Raw genomic sequence first — 23,608 nt, 5'->3', positions numbered from 1 at the left:
ATTTCCCAGCTTAAGGTTTTTCATCTTCCGCAAGAGTGTTGATGAGAACTCTCGCAACTCACCAGGTCTCAGGAAACCGGATTACCAACATATCCTGTTCGCGTGCATGTGTGTATTCTGTGTTACCCACAGGCCACTTTCCACCCCACGTGACCTTTAGTTACCATCCGGAAAGTCAGGACCCAGATACCAGTCAGATTTTCCAGGCTTTGGTTTGGTTTAGACATTTTAGAAAATGTTAAGAGTAGTAATTCTAAAGAGACTTTCTGAGTGGCACGCATAGTGAATAGGAAGTTATATACCCTCAAGGGAGGGGGAAAGGCTGCCCCCGTGCTCTTTTCAGTAACATGTTTGAAATCGAACATTCACAAGAAAACTTGCTACTGAAATGCACAGGGGAGGAGAGGAGAGAACTGTTTAATCGATTAGAAGTCAAATACATGCCTCAGTTCTTAGGTTTTAAGACTAAATTCTGAAGCTCTTGTTGCATTCTTTAAAATTGTAGTGTTCATTATTGGAGTTGTTTATAACACACGGCATCGAATTTTATTTTAGTCAGCATCTCTCAATATAAGTGGACTTTAATGAGTCAGGTAGTGAGTGCTCTGAACAGGGGTAGATACAAGACTGCCAGTGGCCTGCAAGCTAAGAAGCGTTTATTACCTTCCTATGTGAGGAGTTTTTTAAAAAGAAGAAGAGCGTGTGACAGGGAGACATACGTGGCCTATAAGGTCTAAACTATTTACTGCCGGACCCTTTACAGAAAAAGTTGGCCCACCACTGCTCCAGAAGATGGGCGGGTGAAGGCAATTAACCCAGAGGTCCTTTAGGACCTTGATTGTTAATGAGGGTGTTATTGCCTTTTGGGGGCACAGTTCATTTTTCTGGCCTGTCACCATAGGATGTTTAGCATTCCTGGCCCCATCCACTAGATGCCAGTAGTTGGCCCCCATGATTTTCCAAGGACTCCCTGGGAGGGGTGGAACTGTTTTGGTTGAGAACCTACTGAGATTAAAAAAACACCTTGTTACGGTTTCTTCCTTCATTTCCTCTCAGTCAGAGAAACAGACCTAGAATTTGGCCCTTCGTGGCATAAGGATCAATCACAGTGAGAGAGAATTCCAGTCACCGGGGGAATAGGGAGAATTTTCAGTGTAGAATAAAAAGGTTGTAAGGAGGCCATTTAATGAGTGTGTCTGTTGGTTGTTCACCCTTCAAGACTTGTTCAGGTTGATGTATGATTTATGAAAGGTTTGTTTTGATGTTGGCCACGCTTTGGAAAGCATGTTCCTCTCTATGTGAGAGGAAGAGTGGCCATCTTTGGCCTTAATGTCCAGATGATTTTGAGATCTGTGGGAATCCGTATGGTGTACTTGAGAGACTTGTTCAAAGCCAATGTAAAGACGTAGTTTTGGCATCTCCTGAATAACCTGATATCCAGACTTAAGCCAGAACTCTGGGGTTAGAGAATTTTCCAGCCTGGGAGAGTCGACTGAGAAAAGTCCTCCTTTGGCTCTTTACCAAGTTAGACAAGGGAGCAATCAGCTGCTGAGTTCCAGCCAACTGGAATGTATGTGCGGGCGTACTATAAATCGTCCCTTAGGATCCGGCTCCTAGTCCGTGAAGAGCCTTCCACATAAGAATGAGACCCTTCCACTGGATCCATGTTCAGTCTGCAGCTGCTATAGGAGGGGACAGAGTAGTGAGGCGATGTTACGAGTAGTGAGTGGGAGCAGCCCACTTTATATATAACATATCGTCTGTTGTGTGGGCTAAGAGACTGCACTGACCTTTTTGTTTTCCCCATGTTACCTTTCTCACCAATTTCCTATGTTGTTTTAAGTTTCTGACCATACTCGTGGGGAGACGTATCTGTAGTTCTGTTATTTGCAATCCCTGTCTACTCTTTAGGGTCCCGGGATTTCATCTGTCTACTCTGTTTTCACTGTCTTGGGTGTGAGGTTTGGGCTAAGGTAGAGAATATGAAATAGTTGTCTTTTTGGCTTGTGATCTTACCCCAGTCGGTAGACCCTTTGTTTGGCTCCAGGGGGAAACTCAGGTTAACTCAGGTTAAAACTCAGGCTTCCTCCTGGAAGCCTTTCACTTTGCTCATGAATATTTAATATTGAAGTTACTGCTCAGTTTTATTTTCTGAGTATTAATATATAGACTCCCTAGACCAGAAGGAACTTAAAATGCTATCGAGATGCTTTCTGATGCTCAGTTCCCTGTAAAATGTATTTGTCACACATTTTTATTATTAAGAGCTTCAGTGATTTTTCCAGTTGTCTATCTTCTGTCTACCGATTCAAAACTTTTTGAGCGTCTGCTCTGGGAATCACTAGGCATCTCTCCTCCTTTTGCTCTTTCCATGTCATTCATTCCTAGAACATGTACCTAGGTGACATGTTGGTCCGTGGTAGTATTGCTTTGACTGAATTGTACTTTGGTGTAAGGTCATCAGCCTATATTAAGACAAATAATAAAAGAGGCCTAGGGAATCCCTGCTATTTGCATTACTTGGTATCTTCTTTGTGGAAACCCACGGGAGAAATTTTTGCTTTTAGTATCAGAGATAGTTGTACTGTGTGAGGTTTTTTTGTGTTTTTTTTTTAACCTCATGCACATTTACGAGTTTGTTATTCAGAATAATTCTCTATTTTAATTGTTCCAGAGGTTAGAGCTGAACTCGTAACTGGCTTTAATAAGTGTCAGGGATTTCTGGCATGCATTTTGTGTTGTGTCCTTACTGCTCCTGACCTCTGATCGTTTTCTTGTTGGCTCCTCTTTCTTTTTTGTATTCTGTCTTGCAGTACGGTATATACCTTTATATGTGGACTTAAATAATTGGCTTCACAGTTTTATATGGACATTTTTCTCTTTTCTCTTACTTATCCAGTTGTGAAACCTCTTTCTCAGGTCAGCTAGTCATCTCTGAGGGGATCAGGGTTTTTCCTGTCCCCATTCAGGTCATTTCCATAAATATTTAGTGAGTAGCTTTGTATGCTGGTCATTATTCTAGGCACTGCACCTAGAAAGGTAAATGATATTGGTCCTTCCTTCAAAGATACAGTGTAGTAAGAAAAATGGATACGTAAGTAAATACTTGTAATGAAATGTTACATGTTATAATAGAAATATGTATACTGTATAGGGGTAATACAGAGTAGAAAGAAATTAACTCATGATAAACAGGGAAAGCTACCTAGAAAGGTGATCTGTCCTTAATTTTGAAAGATGAAACAAGTTCTTTAGGGAGATGTGGGTAGCAGACTTTTCTGGCAGAAGGAATAGCATGGATTAAAAACGTGGTGTGGTTAGAAACTGAGTGGTTGCTTCTGAGATTCCTAGCCAGGAGTCTGTCATTAGAACATCTTAGGCCACGGTACAGATGTCCACACCAATGCTGTCTAATCAGTCAGCTGGAACTGAAGATTCATCACAAAGTGGATACTTCTGGGCTTTTGATTTGGCCCAAGCTTAGAAGTGAATCCTTCAAATAGTTCTTCTTTGCTTTATTTTATGCATTAGCAAAGGTTGAGTCATCCTACAGTCATGCCTTCCATCATTCTGGGAAGCTTTCTGAGCCAAGCCTAGCTTGGCTTGGGAATAAGTTATGCACTGTGTTGTAACTGTTGGCAATAAGTCCTGTTCTTGCTCTTCACACGCACAGTAGGACTGCAACTACTGAAGCATATGGAAAAGAGGAGTTGGAATAATACCTCTGTGGATTTGCATTTTTCTGGGGTGTTTCTTGGTAAAGATACAAAAGTCTTATTATATCTAATGAGATTTTGAGCTGACTTGTGCCACAAATCTCTGAGATGCTAGCCCCTAATTTGTAAAGTAAACTATTTGTAAGTCAGTTGACATTCTCTTTGAGGAATTTCTTTGGCATATTTTCTTTTAGACTTCCGGACAGATCTGTAAAACAGTATGGCTTTTAAAATACTTTGAAGTGATACATATCAAAAGGTTGGATAAGACACTAGTAGATGCCCTTGGTGCCCCCCTGAGAAGCTGTCCCTTGTGGCTGATGCAGACTTGGAGTCAGATCTTCTGGGTCATATTCCTAAATTTCTTTTTATTTCTGCCAGCACATTTCTCAGTCTCTTTCCTTGTTTCTGCATCTGTAAAATAGGATCTAACGTACACCATCAGTAGATCTGGCATTTAACACCGGCATAGCTTTCTGCACCTAGGTGGAGCCACAGCCTTTTAGCACAGTCACCTTCATTTTTTACCACCTCAGAGTTAGAACCTTGAGGGGGTTAGGACATATAGGACAAAGGATACTGGCATGAAATAAAGGCTTTTGGTGGAACAGCAGCAAAGGTTGTGGTAATTTGAAGAAAACTTCATTACAGTATAATATACATGCAGGAAAGTGCATGTGTCAAAGCCATACAGGTTGATCAGTTGTCACAAACTAAGCAAACTGTGTAACCCAGTGTAATTGGTTTTTATTTATTTGTTTGTTTGCTTGTTCGTTTGTTTTTGGCTGTGTTGGGTCTTCATTGCCGCACGTGGGCTTTCTCTAGTTGCGGCGAGCGGGGGCTACGCTTCGTTGCAGTGTGCGGACTTCTCATCGCAGTGGCTTCTCTGGCTGCAGAGCACGTGCTCAAGGTGCGCGGGCTTCAGTAGTTGTGGCATGTGGGCTCAGTAGTTGTGGCTCGGGGGCTCTAGAGCACAGGCTCAGTAGTTGTGGCGCACGGGCTTAGTTGCTCCATGGCGTATGGGATCTTCCCGGACCAGGGATCAAACCCGTGTCCCCTGCATTGGCAGGTGGATTCTTAACCACTGCACCACCAGGGAAGCCCCGGCGTAATTGGTGTTTGACTCGTCATTTTCGTGCTTCTCTTTCAACTCTAAACTCACATTTTCCCAATACATTTCATAGTAACAGTGGAAGGGATAAAGCACTGTAAATAAGTTAGGAAGAAGTTAATGTTCATGATTTACCTGCTTTCTGGTGTGCCTAAGATTGATTTTCATTGTTGAGAGAAGATAAGGAAAATGAAGAGGAGAATTGGATCAAATACAAGGAATTTGAAGGTGTTTGCCGTGCCTTTTGAACTAGATATTTTGAGTCTGGGAACCAGCACAAAAAGGATATGACTGACAGAAAACTAGATGGAAGCGGGCCTTCCTCCAGTCACAGTGAAACTGAGTCTCTCACCAAAAGTGCTGTGGTTTTTGGCCTTAATGTTGAACTCTGGCTGTTGGGGGAAAAGTGACATCATGGCCAGCCTGCTCCTTGGCGATGCTTGGGTCCAGCTGGGATGTGGGATCCTGCAAGTTCTGTGTTGCATGTTTATAGCCTTGTCTTTGGTGTCCAGGTAAATGCCAGGCTGCGTCAGCTCATTTTGTCATCTATGTGTAACCCATTTTTATTCCAACCATTTTCTTCCCTTTCTACTGCTAGCTGCCAGTGAGGTAGAGGTGCCTCTGTTGATAAAGAACAGATACAGAAGTTCACATCCAAACCTGAATAACCATTTTTAACTTGAAACACTTTTCCTAGGAGTTGATGCTCCAGAATCCTTCCCTTATTTGGTGCCTTGCTTAAATCTGAAGCTCACATGAGGTTGTCAGAGCGCCCTGTAATGCTGGTTATTTGCTTTTTGGTGCCCACAGTAGAGTGGTTTGTGAAACCTTCTTTGTGACCACATCTTTCTTAAACTGAAGCTTCGTTCTTCTCTGGGTTCTTAGATTAGTTCTTACTCCTCCCTTTCCTGAGATATTCAGGGGTGTTCCTGTATTGTGGTAGGTGGGTAGGCAGGAGGGTATGTTTTCTGATATTTTTTCTGGACCATGCACAGTCCCTTGATGATAGTGTGCAAATGCACATACATTCTTTGATACTTGAAGAACTCCTTCTTAAACAGGAGGGTTGTGGATTTATCTAGAAAAATATTAGGGTTTTAATTTTACTCGTTTTATTACTGGTATTTTACTGCTATGGAGAACAAGCTTTCATTCACTTTTCCCACTTTTCCTTTTTCTCTCTTCTGGCTGGCATTATCCTAGAGTGCAGTTGTTAAGTGCTTCCACCGATTTTCATGGTATGATCTGGACTGGAAGTGTCTACTTCCCTTAATCTGCAAGAGTTCTCGGTTGGTTTGGCCTAGTGGTCTTTCAGTGAATGATAGCTGGAGCCATTGGTAGGTTTTTGCTTGGGGTTACTTTAGCTTTTGGCCTTTATAAACATCTTCAGTGTGATTCTTGGTTCTGCCAAAAAAGTTGCCCCTTTTAAAGGTGGAAGATTAAGAGCTCAGACTCTGGAACCAGACTCGGGCTGGTCACTTAACCTCTCTGTGCTCAGTTTTCTCATCTGTAACATAGAAATAATAGTAGTACTTACTTCACAGGATTGTTGTGAGGTTAAATGGGCTAATAATCATAAAGTGCTTAGAAATGTGCCTTACACAGAGAAGGTGCTGGAGAAGTTTTGACTGTTACTAAGGTGGTTGAGTATGACACACTTGTTTTGCTCAGCTGGGAAACCTTGAGCTCTCGGTGTCTGAGTTCTGTCTTTGTAGGTTGGGGTACTTTTAACTCCTAAAGCACAGAGCCAGCTCTGTAAATTCAACCTGTCCTTAGTCGGGAGCTGCCCCCAAGCTTCTGAAAGGTGCAGTCCAATAGTTAAAATCAGGTGTGAGGCCACACTTCCACACTATGTGGATTATACATCTGGGCAGAAGAGTAGAATAGGTTCTTCCAATCCTTTGCTCCCATTGGCTGAGCCTTATTTGTGGTTCAGGATGTGTCTTTTGCTCCGATCATATGGCAAAGCCAGAAATTATAAAAGTATGGGTATTATAATCTTTGGGGCAAACTCATATCCATCCATCTCTTCAATCAGCTGTCCCTCACTATTGCTAATTCCTGTGTCCTGGTATATAGAAACGAATCATTCACTAAAGGACATAAGCCTGGAGCTGTGCTGACCGGTGTGGTAGCCACTAGCTATATGGGGCTATTTAATTAAAATGAAATAAAATTAAAAGTTCAGTTCCTCAGTCACCGTAGCCACCTTTCAAACACTCATTACTCACCTGTGGCTGATGGCTACTGTATTGGTCAGTGAAGATAAGAAACATTTCCATCATCATGGAAAAATTTTATGGACAGAGCTCATATAAAGACAGATGTGTGTATATAATAAAGATGTACCATGATACCCAGTATCACAGAGGCATGTGAAATAGTCTCTGAGTCTGGAGGATAAGGTGTCAAGCTCAGCCTGGAGGTTGGGAGGAGGGTCTTAAGCAAGGAAAAGAAGGGCTTTATTAGATATAAAAAGGAGTGCATGAGAAGGCATTAGATGGAGATTGGCCATAGCAGCAGGAAGAACATGGTGAATTTAGGGCATCACAAATAATTGTTTGTTGCTGAAGGGTGGGCTGTATCAGCAAGAGTGGAGGCAGGAGGAGCAGCCAGAGACCAGGCTAGAAAGGCTATTTGTTCAAGTATTTATCGGTTACCCTCTAGGAGTCTCTGGCTGTGGTGAATGAAATCCACAAAGTCCTTGCTGTCATGGCGTGTGTGTAAAAATTGGTGATAAGTGCTATAAAAACAGTGTAAATTAGAGCAGTCGTTCTCAAACTTTGGTACAGTACTATCATCTGGGAAGCTTTTAAAAATCATGATGCCCAGGTTTCACCTCCACGCCAATTAAATCAGAATATCTGGAGATAGAAGTCAGGCGTCCGTATTTTTTAAAGATTCAGAGGTAATTCCCACGAATCGTAAAGGTTGGGAACCACTGGGCTAGAGAGAAAATATCGCCTCCCCACGCCCCCTGCCCCATGCCCCCTGAGTGGGAATGTGCTTAGCATATTCAAGTATCAGGAAGCCGCAGGAGTGGAGAATGATTATTACACAGGACTCTTGTAGGCCATTGTAAGGACTTTGTCTTGTATTCTGATTTTAGCTGTGGTCTCTTCTTGTCCAGTCTCTTGAGCTGGAATGTAGCAGATGGAGCTGCTGTTACTCAGGATCAAAATCCTTAAATCTCGATAGTACTCTGTTTTCTCTTCTTTTCTTTTTTTAAAATGTTATTTATTTATTTTTGTCTGCGTTGGGTCTTCATTGCTGCGCGTGGGCTTTCTCTAGTTGCGGCGAGCGGGGGCTACTCTTCGTTGCGGTGCGCAGGCTTCTCATATTGCAGTGGCTTCTCTTGTTACAGAGCACAGGCTGTAGGCACACGGGCTTCAGTAGTTGCAGCACGTGGGAGGGCTCAGTAGTTGTGGCTCATGGAGCACAGGCTCAGTAGTTGTGGTGCACGGGCATGTGGGATCTTCCCGGACCAGGGCTTGAACCTGTGTACCCTGCATTGGCAGGCAGATTCTTAACCACTGTGCCACCAGGGAAGCCCAGTACTCTCTTTTCCTTTGAGTACTTTTGGGTTTTGCCAAATTATCCTCCAGAAAGAGAAATATTTAAATTCTCATAAATAGTGGTGAGTGTGCTATTTCCCTTCAGCATTAGTATTAGTACTGTACTGTTTTTCTTGTGAGTTTTTTCTGTGTATTACCTGGATAATCTATCTTACTACTATCAAAACTATATATTTTATTTATTTATTTTTTTAAATGTATTTTTGGCTGCATTGGGTCTTTGTTGCTACACACGGGCTTTCTCTAGTTGGAGCGAGCGGGGGCTACTCTTTGTTGCGGTGCATGGGCTTCTCATTGCAGTGGCTTCTCTTGTTGCGGAGCACAGGCTCTAGGTGCGCGGGCTTCAGTAGTTGTGGCTCGTGGGCTCTAGAGTGCAGGCCCAGTAGTTGTGGCGCACGGGCTTAGTTGCTCCGCGGCATGTGGGATCTTCCCGGACCAGGGCTCAAACCTGTGTCTCCTACATTGGCAGGCGGATTCTTAACCACAGTGCCACCAGGGAAGCCCCTCAAATCTATATATTTTAATAGATTCTTCAACAGTCACTTACTGAATATGTATTAAGTACCAGACACTATGCTAGGCTGTTTAAAAATATTATTGAAAGGAAATAAGGTAAGAATATCCAAATTATTTCTGAAAATGAAATCAGTGTTTCACTTAGTTTGCGTAAGACTTCTGTGTGATTCTAAAGACTTCTGCTTGGTTCTGGGCCACTGCTGGTCTCTGTAAATTGAGTTACTTAGAACTAGAACTATTGGGAGTTAGGGACAAGGGATCATGATTGATTGAGCGTGAAATGATGGTTTTCTTTGTCTTCCCTCTTTTCTCTGTCTCTATTGCCAATGGATGATTGCAGCAGCTTCTTAACTGGTCTCCTGGCCTGTAAACATTTCACTCCGCACTCCCTCCACCCAACCAGAAAAAAAAAAAAACAACTAAAATTTCTAAACAGTTGTCAGAATGTCCTTTTAAAAATGGAGGTTTGCTCATGTCACTTCCCTGCTCAAAACCCTTCAGTGGCTTTGATTAAGATCAGACTCTTTAACAAGGACATCTACAACTTGGCCCAGCCTATTTCTTTAGCCTCCCTCTTGTAGAATCACTCACCTGGCCATGCCAGTCTACAACGTTCTACTCTTGGGACCATCACACATGCTGTCCCCTGTGCTTATGAAACATAGGCATGACTCTTTACCTCTTTTCCTCTGAGATCTCTGATGCTCCTGCTGTGGAAATACACAGCATCCCATCCTTCGCCAATCATGGTACTTTATAATTGTGTCAACCACAGAGGAGGCATTATCTCTGCCTTGTTCATAGTTCATGCACAGTGTCATGTCCCTAGAAGATGGCAAGTAAGTTTTTGTTGAATGAGTACATGAATGGGTGGACACAGTGTGAAAAGGACCTCACCATCATCGGCGCTCTGTTGATCCATTCATTTAAAAGAGGGTTTGAGCTTGTGTATGTGCCTTTGGAAGACTATTTTCTGGTGCCCAACTCTTCACCAAGTGGGAGCTTCAGCCCTGTCCTCTTCTCTCCCACTTTGTGCAGTTGCAAAGGTGTCCCATCTCCCCCATTTTTTGGGTGGATGGGCATGAGAGTTCCCAGGCTCTGAGAGAGATGAGTCAGAAACAAGAGTCATTCAGAAAGTAACTCAGTCAGAGTAACAGTGTCGCCCTTTGGCTGAACTTTCTCTCTTTCTCTGTATACCTTGAGATGCTAAGCTGGTGGCACTTCTGAGCTGTAGATTGTCGGACCACACAGCACAGGTTGAATTTACTTTCCCTTGAAAAGTCCTGGGGCCCTCTGACCTAAGTGAAATATTGATTGGGCTTGGGTGTGTTGTGTTTCCACCCCATAGTGGCTTCCAAGGTGGAAACCTTGAGAGCCCCATTTATATTTCTCTGTAGCCTTTGGGGTGTTTGAGTTCAGCAGTCTTTTGGCATTTGGTGTATTTTGTGATAACATAGAATAGGATGGTGTTTGCCCAGAAGCTGGTAAGAAAGATTAGATTTAGTTAGAACTGTTCATTTGTGGGCTTTTAGAATTGGAAGGAACACTGTGGATTGGTGATTCCCCTGAGGTGATAGGTGGGAGGGTAGGTGTCAGAACATCCAGAGAGGCGGGGCTTGCTATTAAACAGCCTATGAGATTCATTGCTGTTTCCAGTATGTGTGTGGTAGCCCGGAAGTGTTGTGCAGGTACAAACATTTTTTTGAGATCCCAGTGTTATAGATGAGATTAAGCCTCAGCATCCTTTTTCTGTAAAGGGCCAGATAGTATTTTAGGCTTTTGGGCACACTCTCAGCTACAGCTGCTCAGCTCTGCCTTTGTAGGGGGAAAGCAGCCACAGACAATATGAAACAAACAAGTGTGGCTGTGTTTCAATAGAACTCTATTTGTGGACCCTGACATTTAAATTTCATATAGTTTTCGTGCGTCATGAAAAATTCTTTCGATTTTTTTCAACTGTTAAAAAATATAAGAGCCATTCTTAGCTCATGGGCCACACTAAAAAACGCTTCGGCCATAATTTGCTGACGCGTGATCTAGCCCAGGGATTCCCAGATCTAGCTGTCTTTCAGAATTACCTGGAGACCTTTTAAAGATGCTGATTCGCAGTCCCCTTCTCCCCTCCCTGAGGATTCTGATTCTGAAGGGCTGGGGCATCTATATTTTTTACAGACGCTCTTCTTGTGATGCATACACACTCAGGGTTATGGAATCACCGATATTGATCTCACCCTGCCTTCTTGTTTTATAGTTGAAGAAACAGCCTTAGAAAGTTGACGTGATTTGTCGATAGTTATATAGAAAATAAATGGCATAACCAAAATTTGAACCCAGGTCTTGAACCCAGATCAGTGGTCTTTGTTCATATTATTCCGTACTACTCCCTCCCCCACAGTAAACAAAGGAGCGATAAATACAGAATAGTCACAAATTCGTGGTTCTTTCTTTTCTTTAGACCTAGTGCCAGTTTTCCTCCTGAGAGCCAGCCCGGTACTCTAAGCTCAGCTGTCCCTCTGCTTGCTGGCTGGGTTTTCCGGAGCTGACTGGTGATTTGACATTTAGCCCAATTTCCCTCCAGTTTGCTGGCTTTAAGTAGGAGAGATAATGAAGTAATAGCAAGTAAATTGCTTTAATGTAAGACTTTGTTGAGGCAGCACTAAGCTGCAGTGTGAGAGTGAGAGCTGTTGTTTCAAGGGGTGCATTGGTTTTAAGAGGCACATTTTACACTTGAATTCACATGGCTCAGATCCAGCCATCTAAGTAGGACAGCTCTGCATGGAACTTGGGCTTAATTAGAGCTAATTGAGCTGTCGTCCTGCCCAGAACAGTTCAGGGGTGAAGAAACTGAAGGTGAAGAGTAATCACCGTACCTGCTCTACCGCAGCCTCAGTGTGGCTCTTTGGGATTCGAAGATGGATTTTTGTGATTTGCTTTGTCTCCCTACAAGGCATTTGAGTCTTGCTACTTGACTTGCCTGTGCATTTTTATTTATCTATATCCTGGAAAGAGGAATACTGAAAGTTCTAATGAGCAGTTTTTATTCCTGCTATATGAGGATTATACTGCTGACTTAACCGGAAGGCTTCCATGTTTTGTGTGCCGGGCCCTCCTTCCTCACTTTCCCTATCATCTCCTTAGATCTCCCTGCCACAGACTTTTCCTGGCTGAGGGATAGTGACAGTAAGGGAAGCACAGTCCCTCCTGGCACCTTCATAGTCAGAAGGCCTTGTCTTAGGTTTTGGAACATAAATGGGGAGTTGGCACGTTGGTGTGTTATTTATCTTTTATTCTCGGGCTACAAGTTCTTTGGCTCTGGGGACCCTGTCTTGTTGGTCTGCTCTTGATTGTGCCTGTCCGGGGAGCACAGGGATGAAGGTGGGCAGCTTCACCTCTGTGCTCACATTCTTTTCCACCTGTGATCTCAGTGCTTTAGGGAGATAACTGGGCTTTGATGGCAGGCTCTGAAAGTCCTGGACATTTTCTAACAGGTACCATTGAAATTTGGTCTTCACCTATGTTGTCTCATATCTAAGGGGATAGAGCCCCCTTTTAAAACACAACAAAGTTTTTTTTTTTTTTTTTTAGTACTTGGTATATAAAAGTAGAGACATCCCAGATGAATAAATTAGAGAATGATAGTTTGTTCCCCAAAACGCTTTAAAGACGCATGCCGGAAGTCCTCTTAATACTGAGGAATTCCTCTTAATTCCTCCTACCGTCCTTAAAATGCTTCACTTTTCAGAAATTCAGTTTTCCACACAACTTTTTAGAAGCAGGAACAACTATTAAGAATTAAAATTGGGCATATTTCAGAATCCTCTCCTCTGGTGATGTCTTGCTGCCTCTGAGGAGCTGCTTTCTCTTTCCTTGCTACACAGTCCATAAAGCACTTAGGCAGTTCTGAGTAGTAATAACCGGGGCTTGCATAAGACATTTATTCCTCAAAATGCTGTAATTTGTATGACTTCGTTTTATCCTTTCAGCTCTGAGTTAGGTACCGTCAGTGGTAGAAATTCCATTTTACAGTTGAGGAACAACCCAAACCATTTTACTCATAACCCCATAGTTAATGGAAGGACAGACTTTGTTGTGAGTGTCCAGAGACCTACCCATGCAACTATTGCCATTAGTGTCTCTTTGGGTCCTTGCTTTTAGATGGTACAAAAGGCCCAAGAGTCCCTTGTGAGTCGGCTATGGACTTAAACCAGAGAGCCAGGAGCCCTTTAATAATTCTAACACTGTCTCTTAGGGCTACACCCAAGAAGCATTTTTAGTTTCTGGTGAACAGTATGTAATTGCACGAGGACGATCTGGAGACAGATAGTCTCACCATATGCGGAAAAACAGTTCTTTCTCTACCTGAGTGAGACCATCTGAGTGTATTGTTGAGAATCAAAAAGCTCCAAACATGGAGCCAATCCATGGTGATGTGTTGGAGAGGGAGGAAGCTCAGGCTAAGACCTTCCTTTTGTGGACTTGGTACAATCCATGGTGATGTGTTGGAGAGGGAGGAAGCTCAGGCTAAGACCTTCCTTTTGTGGGCTTGGTATCAGTTAGGTTTTCCAAAAGCTCTGCCTCAGCACTTGCTGACTTCGTGTTATTAATTTACGATAGTGCTTAGTCCCATTTTGATCAATGTGTAACAAATCTACTTCCTCAGTATAACATGCTTTACCTCTCTCTAGAATGTATCTACATTTTAGCTCCTTTCCTACTCAAAATGTTGGTGACAGATAAAGAGAAACTATATTTAGGGTAACAGGTACTTTCAGACTAAAAATAAAGCAGTGGTTCTCATTAACCAAGGTCAGAGAGAATGTGTGTATAGTTTGACAAAGTTTGCTAAGATTCCCTTCACTATCACTAGTTGAAAAACAATGCACTGAAATCCACTGTCTACTAGATATAGTTAAAATATGATAATGGCAGGTGTGAAGTCAGGTAATTAAGTAGGCCTCATCTACTACCCTAAGAGAAGGATCTTTGGGAAGTATAGCTAGAACGCCAGCATTAAAAAACCTCCTGGTGCACTCATTTTGTTCCAGGAGGCATTGTGAGTTACACACTGTTTCCTACCTAATGGGTAGGGAAAACTTAAAGGTAAAACTGAACTGCTCTTTTTAGTTGCTCTTCCCCCCTCATTGGCCCTTCATGAATAAGCTCACCTGTTCTCTTCCTGAGATAGATGGCAGTTTAAGGGGAGGAGAACTGTTTTGGAATCGGAGACCTGGGTTCAAGTTCTGTCATCCACTGGTTTAAGTTGCTTGAATTTCTGAGCTGTCTTGCGGCTTGGGGGATAGTAATTGGCTTGAACGAGATGGGTTAATATCGTTCTGTTTCTACCAAAGTATCCTGTATGTATAAATAGAACCAGTTACGGATGAGTTAACCGGTTTATGATTGGCAGCTGGAAAAAGGGACAGTTGAGTTAAAACAAGAATAGAGAGAGAATATATATTTTTACCTTTTTATTTTGAAATAATTTTATACCCATAGAAAAGTTGCAAGAATAATACAGGGAACTCTTGTATATCCTTCACCTGGATTCTCCAGTTGTTAACATTTTACCCCTCACTCTACCATTCATTGGGAGAGAATGTTCAGCTGACACTTGAGTGTTTACAGATGCCGAGTATGTGCTTTTAGTTGCCTTATCTCATGCACCAGTCCCTTAATGTATGGGTACTGTTATCTCCACTGCGTAGAAAGAAAAACTTTGGGAGGTTAGATCAGTTGCCTGAGACCCCACAGCAGGTAAGTGGCAGAGGTTTGAGGGGTAAGTTTTTCACCACCTTCCTTTGCATTCTAGCCCAGGCCTTGCCACTAACAGTGGCGGAGCCCTCGGCCATTTATTTTGTGGCAGGTCCTCATCTTTCCCTTCTGTTCATGGAACCCAGTGTCCCCTGCCCTGACTCACCTCACTGTAGAGACAGGTTACATTCCATGAAGTATCCTTTTTAACTACAGAAATCAGAGTTTTGTCTGGTATTGCTGATTAAGTGTAATTTGTTGAAGCAAATATAAAGACTGAAGATTGTTTGCAGTTTGTGGTTGAAGTCATCGGGGAGGCGAGAATGCCCTCCTTTCCTCACACCCAGCTTCCTTGTGAAATTGGTGGAACTGCCACAATTTGACTGGTTTTCTGTTTTGCAAGGGTATAAACCAGAAGAGTATTTTCCTCTTGGGCAGAGCATCCAGGATGCTGGACTGTTCCTTGCCCTAACCACCACCTTGAGATCAAAATCCTTTATCCGTCTTCCCTGTCAGGCTACAGGGCCCTGAGCATATTGCTTCCAGGAGACCAGGGAAGATGACAGGGTTTGGTCTTTAGATTATTTCCACTTTCTTTGGAGTTGAATTTTTTTTCCCTGCCTTGTTTTGCTTAGAGGAATGTATCCCCTAAATTTTGATAGAAGTAGATTTTCTAGAACCTTGAACTGAGATTGAAAATTCGGCAGCTCATGGCTGTGTGAGCCAGATGTGGCTGGCAAACGTGTGCTTTTGGCTTGCCTAATGTTTAAATTTTTTTCTTTAGTAGCCAACATTTAAAAGCCAGAGGATTTCACATAACCCCAGCTTTCAGTTTTTCTTTCAAATAAAAGAAAAAAAAAAAAAAAGGAAAGGTTTGAACTTTTATTTTCAAAGCTGGAGAAGTACAATTTGATAAGCTAGTTAGTGGTGGGATTACCTTACCCTTGGTTACCAAAGAAGAGTTCTGTTTTTTGGGTAGGTAGAAAAACAACTCGTAAGAAGGAGAAGGGACTTATCCAAGATCATCATCATCCCAGTCCTGTACTTGTCAGTGTTTCATTTCCGTCGTTATGGGGACAGAGTGACTTCTAGATGGCAGAGGGTGACAGCCATCTACCCAGCTTAGTTGGAATTCAGTGCTTCGCTCCCTGCACACAGACACTACTGCCAGCAGGGGGTGCTGTCCGTTCACCGAGCCTGCTGTCATCTTGGCTCAGCTGAGCAGCAGCTGTTGGGCATGGGCCCTGGGTCTGTGTGAGAGTTTGGGCATGTTCATTTGGTTCCCATCCCTAGTGCCCACCCCTTAGACCCTGGCCAGGTTATTGTGTCACTAGGGACTCTGTTCAGTAACAGGAAACTGGGGAAAGTTTAATTGTTTTCTCCTCTCTTTTTTTCCCATGCAGCTGAACAAAAGGTTCATCCTCAGTTTTCTCCATGCCCATGGGAAGCTGTTTACCCGGATTGGGTAAGTGTGCAGGATGTTTATTTTATTTTCCTACATTACAAGTCATTTTGGAATTTAATATTGTTAGCAACTAGACTGTGTTTGTAACTGAGGGCACAGGGTGTGAATTCTTAGGGGCCTCCACCTTCTCTCCTCTTCCCTTCACTCACTCTCCTACTGTGCTCATGAAGTTTGGGAAATATTACTCTCCATCCCTCTGGCTCTCCCTTCCCTACCTTTACTAAAGCCCCCTTTTAACCACAATCTTTTCCCAGCCCCCACCCCTAATCCCTCTGGGTTTCTCTTTCCTCTGCCTTCCGGCTCAGCCCCTAGTGAGCTCCGCAAGGAAGTCATGCTTAGTCCCTGGGTGCAGCTGCCAGGGGTCCTCCTTGGGGGAAAATACTATCCACTAATTTTCCCTTGAAAATTAGTGGACAGTAATTTCTTTCTTCCAACATTTTCTCTTCCTTCGAACCATACCCCTTCCTCCTGTGCTCAGTTTCCTGCACCATATTGCTGACCTCAGTAAATGCTAAGACTTCTCTTTGGTTTCACCATTCACCACGGATTTCCATATAAGTCTCAGGGAAGGTGGTGTGGGTGAGACCCTGTTACTTAATCCATTAAGCCTCTGGGAAGAGATCAGGTTTTGAGTATCCCTTTGGTGGATCCGAGTTTCTCCTCACTGTGTAAAGCTGGTGCCCCTGTGCTGAGTGCCTCGTTATTCCAGGAGAGGAACGGGTGGCAGTGCCCTCAGGTCGTCTCTGCATTTTAATATTTTCTGAGTTGGAGGTTTTATTGTGAACTACCCTTTGAGGTGATTTGCTTTGGATTATAGTTCCCCCAGTTGTTGTCAGTGTTTGCCTTTCACTTTCTTTTTTTTAAGATTTTAATTTATTTTTTTGGCTGTGTTGGGTCTTTGTTGCTGCGTGCGGGCTTTCTCTAGTTGTGGTCAGCAGGAGCTATTCTTTGTTGCGGTGCGTGGGCTTCTCATTGCAGTGGCTTCTCTTGTTGCAGAGCACGGGCTCTAGGCATGCGGGTTTCAGTACTTGTGGCGCGTGGGCTCAGTAGTCATGGCTCGCAGGCTCTAGAGTGCAGGCTCAGTAGTTGTGGCGCATGGGCTTAGTTGCTCCGCAGCATGTGGGATCTTCCTGGACCAGGGCTCGAACCCATGTACCCTGTATTGGCAGGCAGATTCTTAACCACTGTGCCACCAGGGAAGCCTCTCCCTTTCACTTTCTGTCATAACCTTGTAAGTGTATCTGTAATGCTCTAGAAGGTTTCCTTAGTGGGAGAAGCTGAAAAGCTTTGTCCTGCTTGAAGAAACACTGTTTGTGGATGGTAAACTAGACACTGTACCTTTTACATATTCATTTGTCATCAGCCTGGGCAAGAGTGACAGGGATGGCTATAGTCTTGATTTTGAAATGACTTGGGAAACTTGGAGTAGTGCCAATAGATGCATCTCTTCTAGCAGAAATAAGTGTGAAGTGATTTACTCAGCAAAGTAAACTAGGTGCATCAGTAGCAACCCCTCACCCCACCCCCATGTCAGCTCTACTCTGGCAGGAGTTTTTGCTTAAGACTGTTGTATCTCTAGTGCCTGGCATGTAGTAGGTGCTCAGTAAATATTTGTTGTAGGAATAAGTGAATTATTACAAGAAATGGGTAGATTGTGAAAGACTGGAGAGCAGGATCTAGTATTCTATGGGTCGTCGTAGGCCAGTCAGTAGTGAGTAATGTAAAGGTGCAGTTTCAGGATTATTATCTTATAATAAGAAGATATTATTTCATAAAATAGCACATCATATCAGAAATACCACTGTACTGCACTTAAAGTAGGTGCTATGGTTCCTTATCTCTTTATTTCTTTTAAAATTCTCATTTAAAAAATCTTTTTTTCCCCTTACTACCTTTCTAGTCAGTATTTTCTCCTTTTTTCTTTTTCCTGTGTTTGTTCTTTAACTTTTTATGTACCTCATGTTTGCTCTAAGTCAGGATTTCTCAACCTCTGTACTGTTAATATTTTGAACCTTATAATTCTTTGTTGTAGGGGCTGTCCTGTGTAGGATGTTTAACAGCATCCCAGGCTTCTACCCACTACATGCCAGTAGCATTCCTTCTCTTCACCCCCAGTTATGACAATTAAAAATGTCTCTAGACATTGCCAAATGTTCCCCGCAGTGCAAAATTGCTCCTGGTTGAGAACCACTGCCCTAGGTATTTCTTAGCTCTGTTAGAGACTCTTGGGACTAAAAAAGTTATAAATCTTGGTCCAGAGTATACGAATGTTTAGGAGATATATGTGTGTGTGTGTGTGTGTGTGTGTGTGTGTGTGTGTATATATATATATATATATATCTCTCTCTCTCTCTCACACACACACACATACTTATATATATACATATACATATATATATATACACACACACACACATATATATATATTTTTAAATCAGGTTAAGCATTAGTTAGAACCTTATTTTTTCCCCTTTTTAAAACTCTCATATTTAGATATTTTGAAGGAAGTTTGAGAAAGGATCACAATAATGATTAAAAAGCTAGAAATTGATTTCTGAGAGGACAAATTAATCTTTAAAAAAATAAAGTAGGGCTTCCCTGGTAGTGCAGTGGTTGAGAGTTCGCCTGCCGATGCAGGGGACGCGGGTTCATGCCCTGGTCTGGGAAGATCCCACCTGCCGCGGAGCGGCTGGGCCCGTGAGCCATGGCCGCTGAGCCTGCGCGTCCAGAGCCTGTGCTCCACAGCGGGAGAGGCCACAAGAGTGAGAGGCCCGCATACCGCAAAAAAAAAAAAAAAAAAAAGGTAAAAAAAGTTTTATTTGGAGACAGCTGTTGGGGGTACCCTAACTGTGTTTAAATATTAGGGTCATAACCAAATAGTTTTGACTTCTTTTGGATGACAGCAAGAGAAAAATAAAATAGGCTTATGTTGCAGCTGGAGAGGTTTGGGTTAGGTGTAAGAAGATTTCACAGAGGGAAGACGTTCAGGAATTTTCTTCTCCGGAAGCCTTTGCGAGCGAATAGATTATCTCATTTGTCAGAGGTGGTTTGCTGTGGTCCAGATTATTTTTCAAGATCTCTTCCATTCCTGCATATAACATATTCTGTTGGCAAAAAGATAAGGCCAGTCTAGTTGCACCCTCATGAACAGTGAGTCGTCGTAGTGTTCATATGAGGAAAATATATGTAAATTCTAGGCACCCCAGCCCCTCGGTGAGTATTCCTCTTGTGCTCTCCTAGAGGTAAAAAGAGAATTGAGCCCCATATTTATTCTGGAAGGCAGAAACAGCAATAATTTTTCTATTGGAAAAAAAGAAGTATAGAAGTCTGTAAGACTAGAAAAGCAATGAGCCCGAGCCACACACAACAACATGGACTGCTGCCTAATTACCAAGAAGATGTGAAATGTGGGAGGCGTTGAAAACGAATTAAGAGAGAGGAGATTGTAATGGGGAGCAGCTGAAGACACATCCACTGTCCCGCCTGCCTGCTGAGAAAAGCCCCCCGTGGCTCTCCCAGTCTTCGTCTTGTCCGTGCCCCGTGTTCTCCGTTGCATCCGCGTATGCTTGAGGGCCTAATGTGTGCCACGCTGGTCTCCTTCCTCTCAGCAACCAGCGAAAAAGAGGTGCGGAGTGTTAGATGGAATCAAGTGCCAAAAAGAGTTTGTTTTTCTCCGCTGACTAGTTCTAAGACCTCGAGAGGGAACAAGTCAGAGCCTCTGTGGGCTCTGGTTTCCTTATCAGTAGTTTAAATAGATGATCTCCAAGGTCTGTTCCAGTCCTTATGTTCTGTAGCACTATGATTTTTTTTCCCCTCATTGTTACCCTGTCATACGGCTTAGTTGTTTTGTTTTGTTTTTTGCTACTGGTTCGCTCCTATCTTGTTCAGTTTTTAAAAATTAAGATGTTAAGAAAAGTTAGGGAGCCTGATTCTTGTCTGCAGAGAATGTTGTCTGGCCCAGCTGTGTTCCCCAGCATATGAGAGGTTGGGTCCTGCCCCGTTAGTCACTATCTGAGTCACTCACGGGTCTAGGTCCCAGTATTGTCTGAAAGACTGGTTTCTTGAAACTGCCATTCAAATGAGACAAGGTATCTCTGGAGATCACTTCAGAAAGCAGTCACTTTAGCCAGCCAGTATCCTGAAAGTGACCGTACCTTCTGCAGCTTTAAAGGATGGGGCCGGAATCCTCTCAGGCTCAGGAAGGGGAATAGGTCAGGGTGCCGTGTGGCTCCTGACAGACACTGGCTTTCCCCGGGAGAGGCAGATCAGACCTGTGCTCAGACTCCTCTGAGAGAGGTCGGGAAGCCGGCAGCCTGTAGACTTTTGATTTGTGACAAACAGAATAATTTTGCTTCCCATTGTAGCCTAGGTTGAAGTTACCACTTTAGTTTTTACTTGCTTGCCGAGTCATGCTATTTGCACAGCTTCAAGATCTCTTGGAATTCAAAGGCTCATGTTTATTTTGGACTCTGAATTGTTAAGAATATAATGTTTGTGTCTTGATTTTTTTTAAAATTATAAATGTATTATACACAAAAGCCAGAAGTATTCATTGTAGGGGAAATCTTTTTACTATATACAGTGCTTATTGTAAAATATTTAGAAAACCCAGCAACAAGAAGAAATAAAAAATTATTCTCACTATCCAGAGATGACTATCTACCACTAACACTTGGTGTATATTTTATCTTCTTTTCTATACATCACGCACACACATTTTCTTATTTATTTTTTACAAATATGTATAAAAAGGGATCGCGTTAAACTACTTTAAAACTGTCCACATTTAATATATGTTGGACTTTCTCCCACATGATTAAAAAATCTAATACAGCTTTTAAAAAATAGAATTCAGTTGTATGGATGTGCCGTTTTCATCATCGGCTGTTGTTGGGCGTTTTAGGATGCTTCCAGTTTTTGGCTGTTATAAATTGCCGTTTTTTTATGCTTTCTCTCCTCTTCCTCTGCTGCTACTACTGCTGCTGCTTCTTGCCTAAAACTTTTACAGTTATTACATAAGTAATGTATAAAATCTCCTTATAAAAGTATAACATTCTTTTCTAAAATTTCTTTCAACTCTCCCCCAACCCCTGTGCCTTCCAAAGAGATAATGCCGGACATCAGGTTATGTATTCTTCCAGACCTTTTTACTATATTTACATACTTACACATGTAGCCATAAAAACCATAATTTTATTTTGTGGGTTTTTTCCTAAACAAATTGTATACTGTCATTATCTCAGTTTTGGTATAATTTTCGTTCTGCAATATGGGGTGGAGGGAAGAGAAAGAAAGAAAACTACTTACAGGTAACTTGAGGCCAAAAACAGACATCATTTTGGTTACGAAACTGGGCACCAGAAACGCTGTTATTGAGCTCTGAGGAAGAATCTTTTATCTGTGTGTCCTTCAGTTGTGGCCTAACAAAACTGATTTTTGTCTGAGAATGCCATCTTTCCTCATATCTCAGAATTGAAGTTACTCTAACTTATGCATTTGATTTTTTTTTTCTTCTGTTTTAATCATGTTGAACTAGTTGAAAGGCGAACGGGGGATTTTTTTTTTTTAAAACTTTCGAAAAAAAGAAGATGTGGACATTTGGCCTGGTGCTCTTTTGAGACTTCATTCTGACCTAGGGAGTGTTAATGGATCTGTTTCAATTCCCATCCAGGGAAGAGGCTTCCTCAGACACAGCCTCGAAGCAAGACTGTCCCACGTGACACTTCTGTCATGTCGTTCTGTGCTGGCTCTCTACCGCCTTTCAACACGGAGACACATGGCTCTGAAACTTGCCCAGTGTGGCTGCTTTTCAAGCAGAGTGAACTCTGCTATTCTCGTAACGAGAAGTGCTAGCCCCCCTCCCCACCTCCACCAGAAAGAGTGCTGCACAGTGTCAAGATTTAAAATGAAACCTTTGTTATAGCCCATGGGGAAAAATGGATCCAGTCCAGCCTCAAACATATCACTCTCTGCCATTCCAAACTGACCAAGAGTTTTAATGGTTCTGAAATATTTTAGAGGGGGGGTGAAAGAGTGTGTTTTGGTTGTTTTGTTGTTGTTGTTGGGTGGTGGCAGTGGCATTTGAAATGGCATGTGGGGGGAAGAAAGCCTGGCATGTTTTGTGCCAATGAAAATTAGGGCAGCTCAGCAGAGAAGGGCACTGGAGTATAAACTGTAATTGACCCATAACTGTGGCATGACTTCTGGGTACTAGGAGGTAAGTCATAGGAGTTGCCTCCAAGGGCAAGGAATGAAGATTGCCAGGAGGCCAGAAAGCTCTGGAGGTTTCTGACCTGAGGAAGGTACTGCTCAGCGGGGAAAGGTTCAGGTGAGAGTAGAAGCACCTTTCCCTAGGACTTGAAACGGTTTTGTATCTTTTGAGGAGGATTCCCTTCCCTGTGGCTTTCCAGAAGCTATTTATTAATCCAGGCTGGAGCTCTCCCTCACCCCACCCCACAGTGTATCACAATCAGTTTGTTTGTTTTTGAGGGTGGGGGGGCGTTGAGGATGGATGAAAGATACTCTGCTGACCACGAATTGTTCGGCATGGCCCTAAGGCCCGTGTGCCTGGTTTCTCTCTCTAGCACCAAGTTCAAATTTGCTTTTTATTTCTGAGGACTTCAGCTGTGGTTTGTTCCTGTTGCCAGAGGAGCTCCAGGCATGCACCACCGTTTGTGGCCACTTCTGGCAGGCATTGGCTTGAATGACCTCTCTTCAGGAGCCCTGGGTCACTGGCTAGATTTCTACCTCCCTACATTACAGGCTCTTCCTGTATTGGGAGTGGCAGTTGGCCAGGGCATTATATTTCCACTGGCCTGAAAACATACAGACCCTGATGAGCAGAGGCTTGCGAGAGGGAGGAGGACAGCAACACAGGAAAGACCGAAACAGATCATCAGGGCCCTAGGTCGAGGGATTCTTCCAGGGGAGATTGGGATCCTTAGGTGGAGCGATTAGTGTGAGAGTCCCTAAGTAGACGGCCGCAGGACTGCGTCTGGTTTTCTGAAGTAAAGCTTTGAGTGAAGAATCTTCAGATTCACGTACCTCTTCATAGAATATGGTTTTCATAGCAGAGAGTTTGGGGAATATGCCAGTCTTAGAGCTTAAAGGAAATTTGTTCACTATTTAGAAAAACTGATTGTTTCAGAGAGAAACTTTGATTTCAACTTGAATCCAGTTATTGCCAGAGGTTAGGAAATAGCATACCAAAGCATGAAAACTCATGGCGATTTATCCAAAAATCGAGTTATTTCCATCTCTAAACTCTGAACTTCTTTCTCTTAAATTTGTTCACAACCTTAGGGTGCTAGGAAGGTTTGTGAAAGTAGCAAAGAAATGTCCTAGGCGTTAGCCATCTGCTTTTCCGGGAGGGGGGGCGCGGAGAGAAAGAGAGAGAGAGAGAGAAGAGAGAGAGAGAGAGAGAATGAGTGTGTGTGTGTGTGTGTGTGTGTGTGTGTGTGTGTGTGTGTGTGTG

At 42.9% G+C, this 23,608-nt stretch overlaps 1 protein-coding gene across 1 annotated transcript in view; it reads left to right on the top strand.

Moving 5' to 3' along the window:
* The window catches only part of SMG6 (SMG6 nonsense mediated mRNA decay factor), a 234,938-nt gene that overhangs the window by 33,814 nt on the left and 177,516 nt on the right, over positions 1–23,608 (top strand). The window contains exons 9-10 of the mRNA XM_027130542.1: positions 16,073–16,134; positions 19,743–19,759. Coding sequence (XP_026986343.1) covers positions 16,073–16,134; positions 19,743–19,759 — 79 coding nt within the window. The remainder of the gene's footprint in view (positions 1–16,072; positions 16,135–19,742; positions 19,760–23,608) is intronic.

The sequence above is a fragment of the Aethalodelphis obliquidens genome, unplaced genomic scaffold (assembly GCF_003676395.1).
Source record: "Aethalodelphis obliquidens isolate GAN/ISIS:26980383/991018 unplaced genomic scaffold, ASM367639v1 scaffold38, whole genome shotgun sequence".
Lineage (NCBI taxonomy): Eukaryota > Metazoa > Chordata > Mammalia > Artiodactyla > Delphinidae > Aethalodelphis > Aethalodelphis obliquidens.
This window is presented reverse-complemented; position numbering and strand designations above follow the sequence as displayed.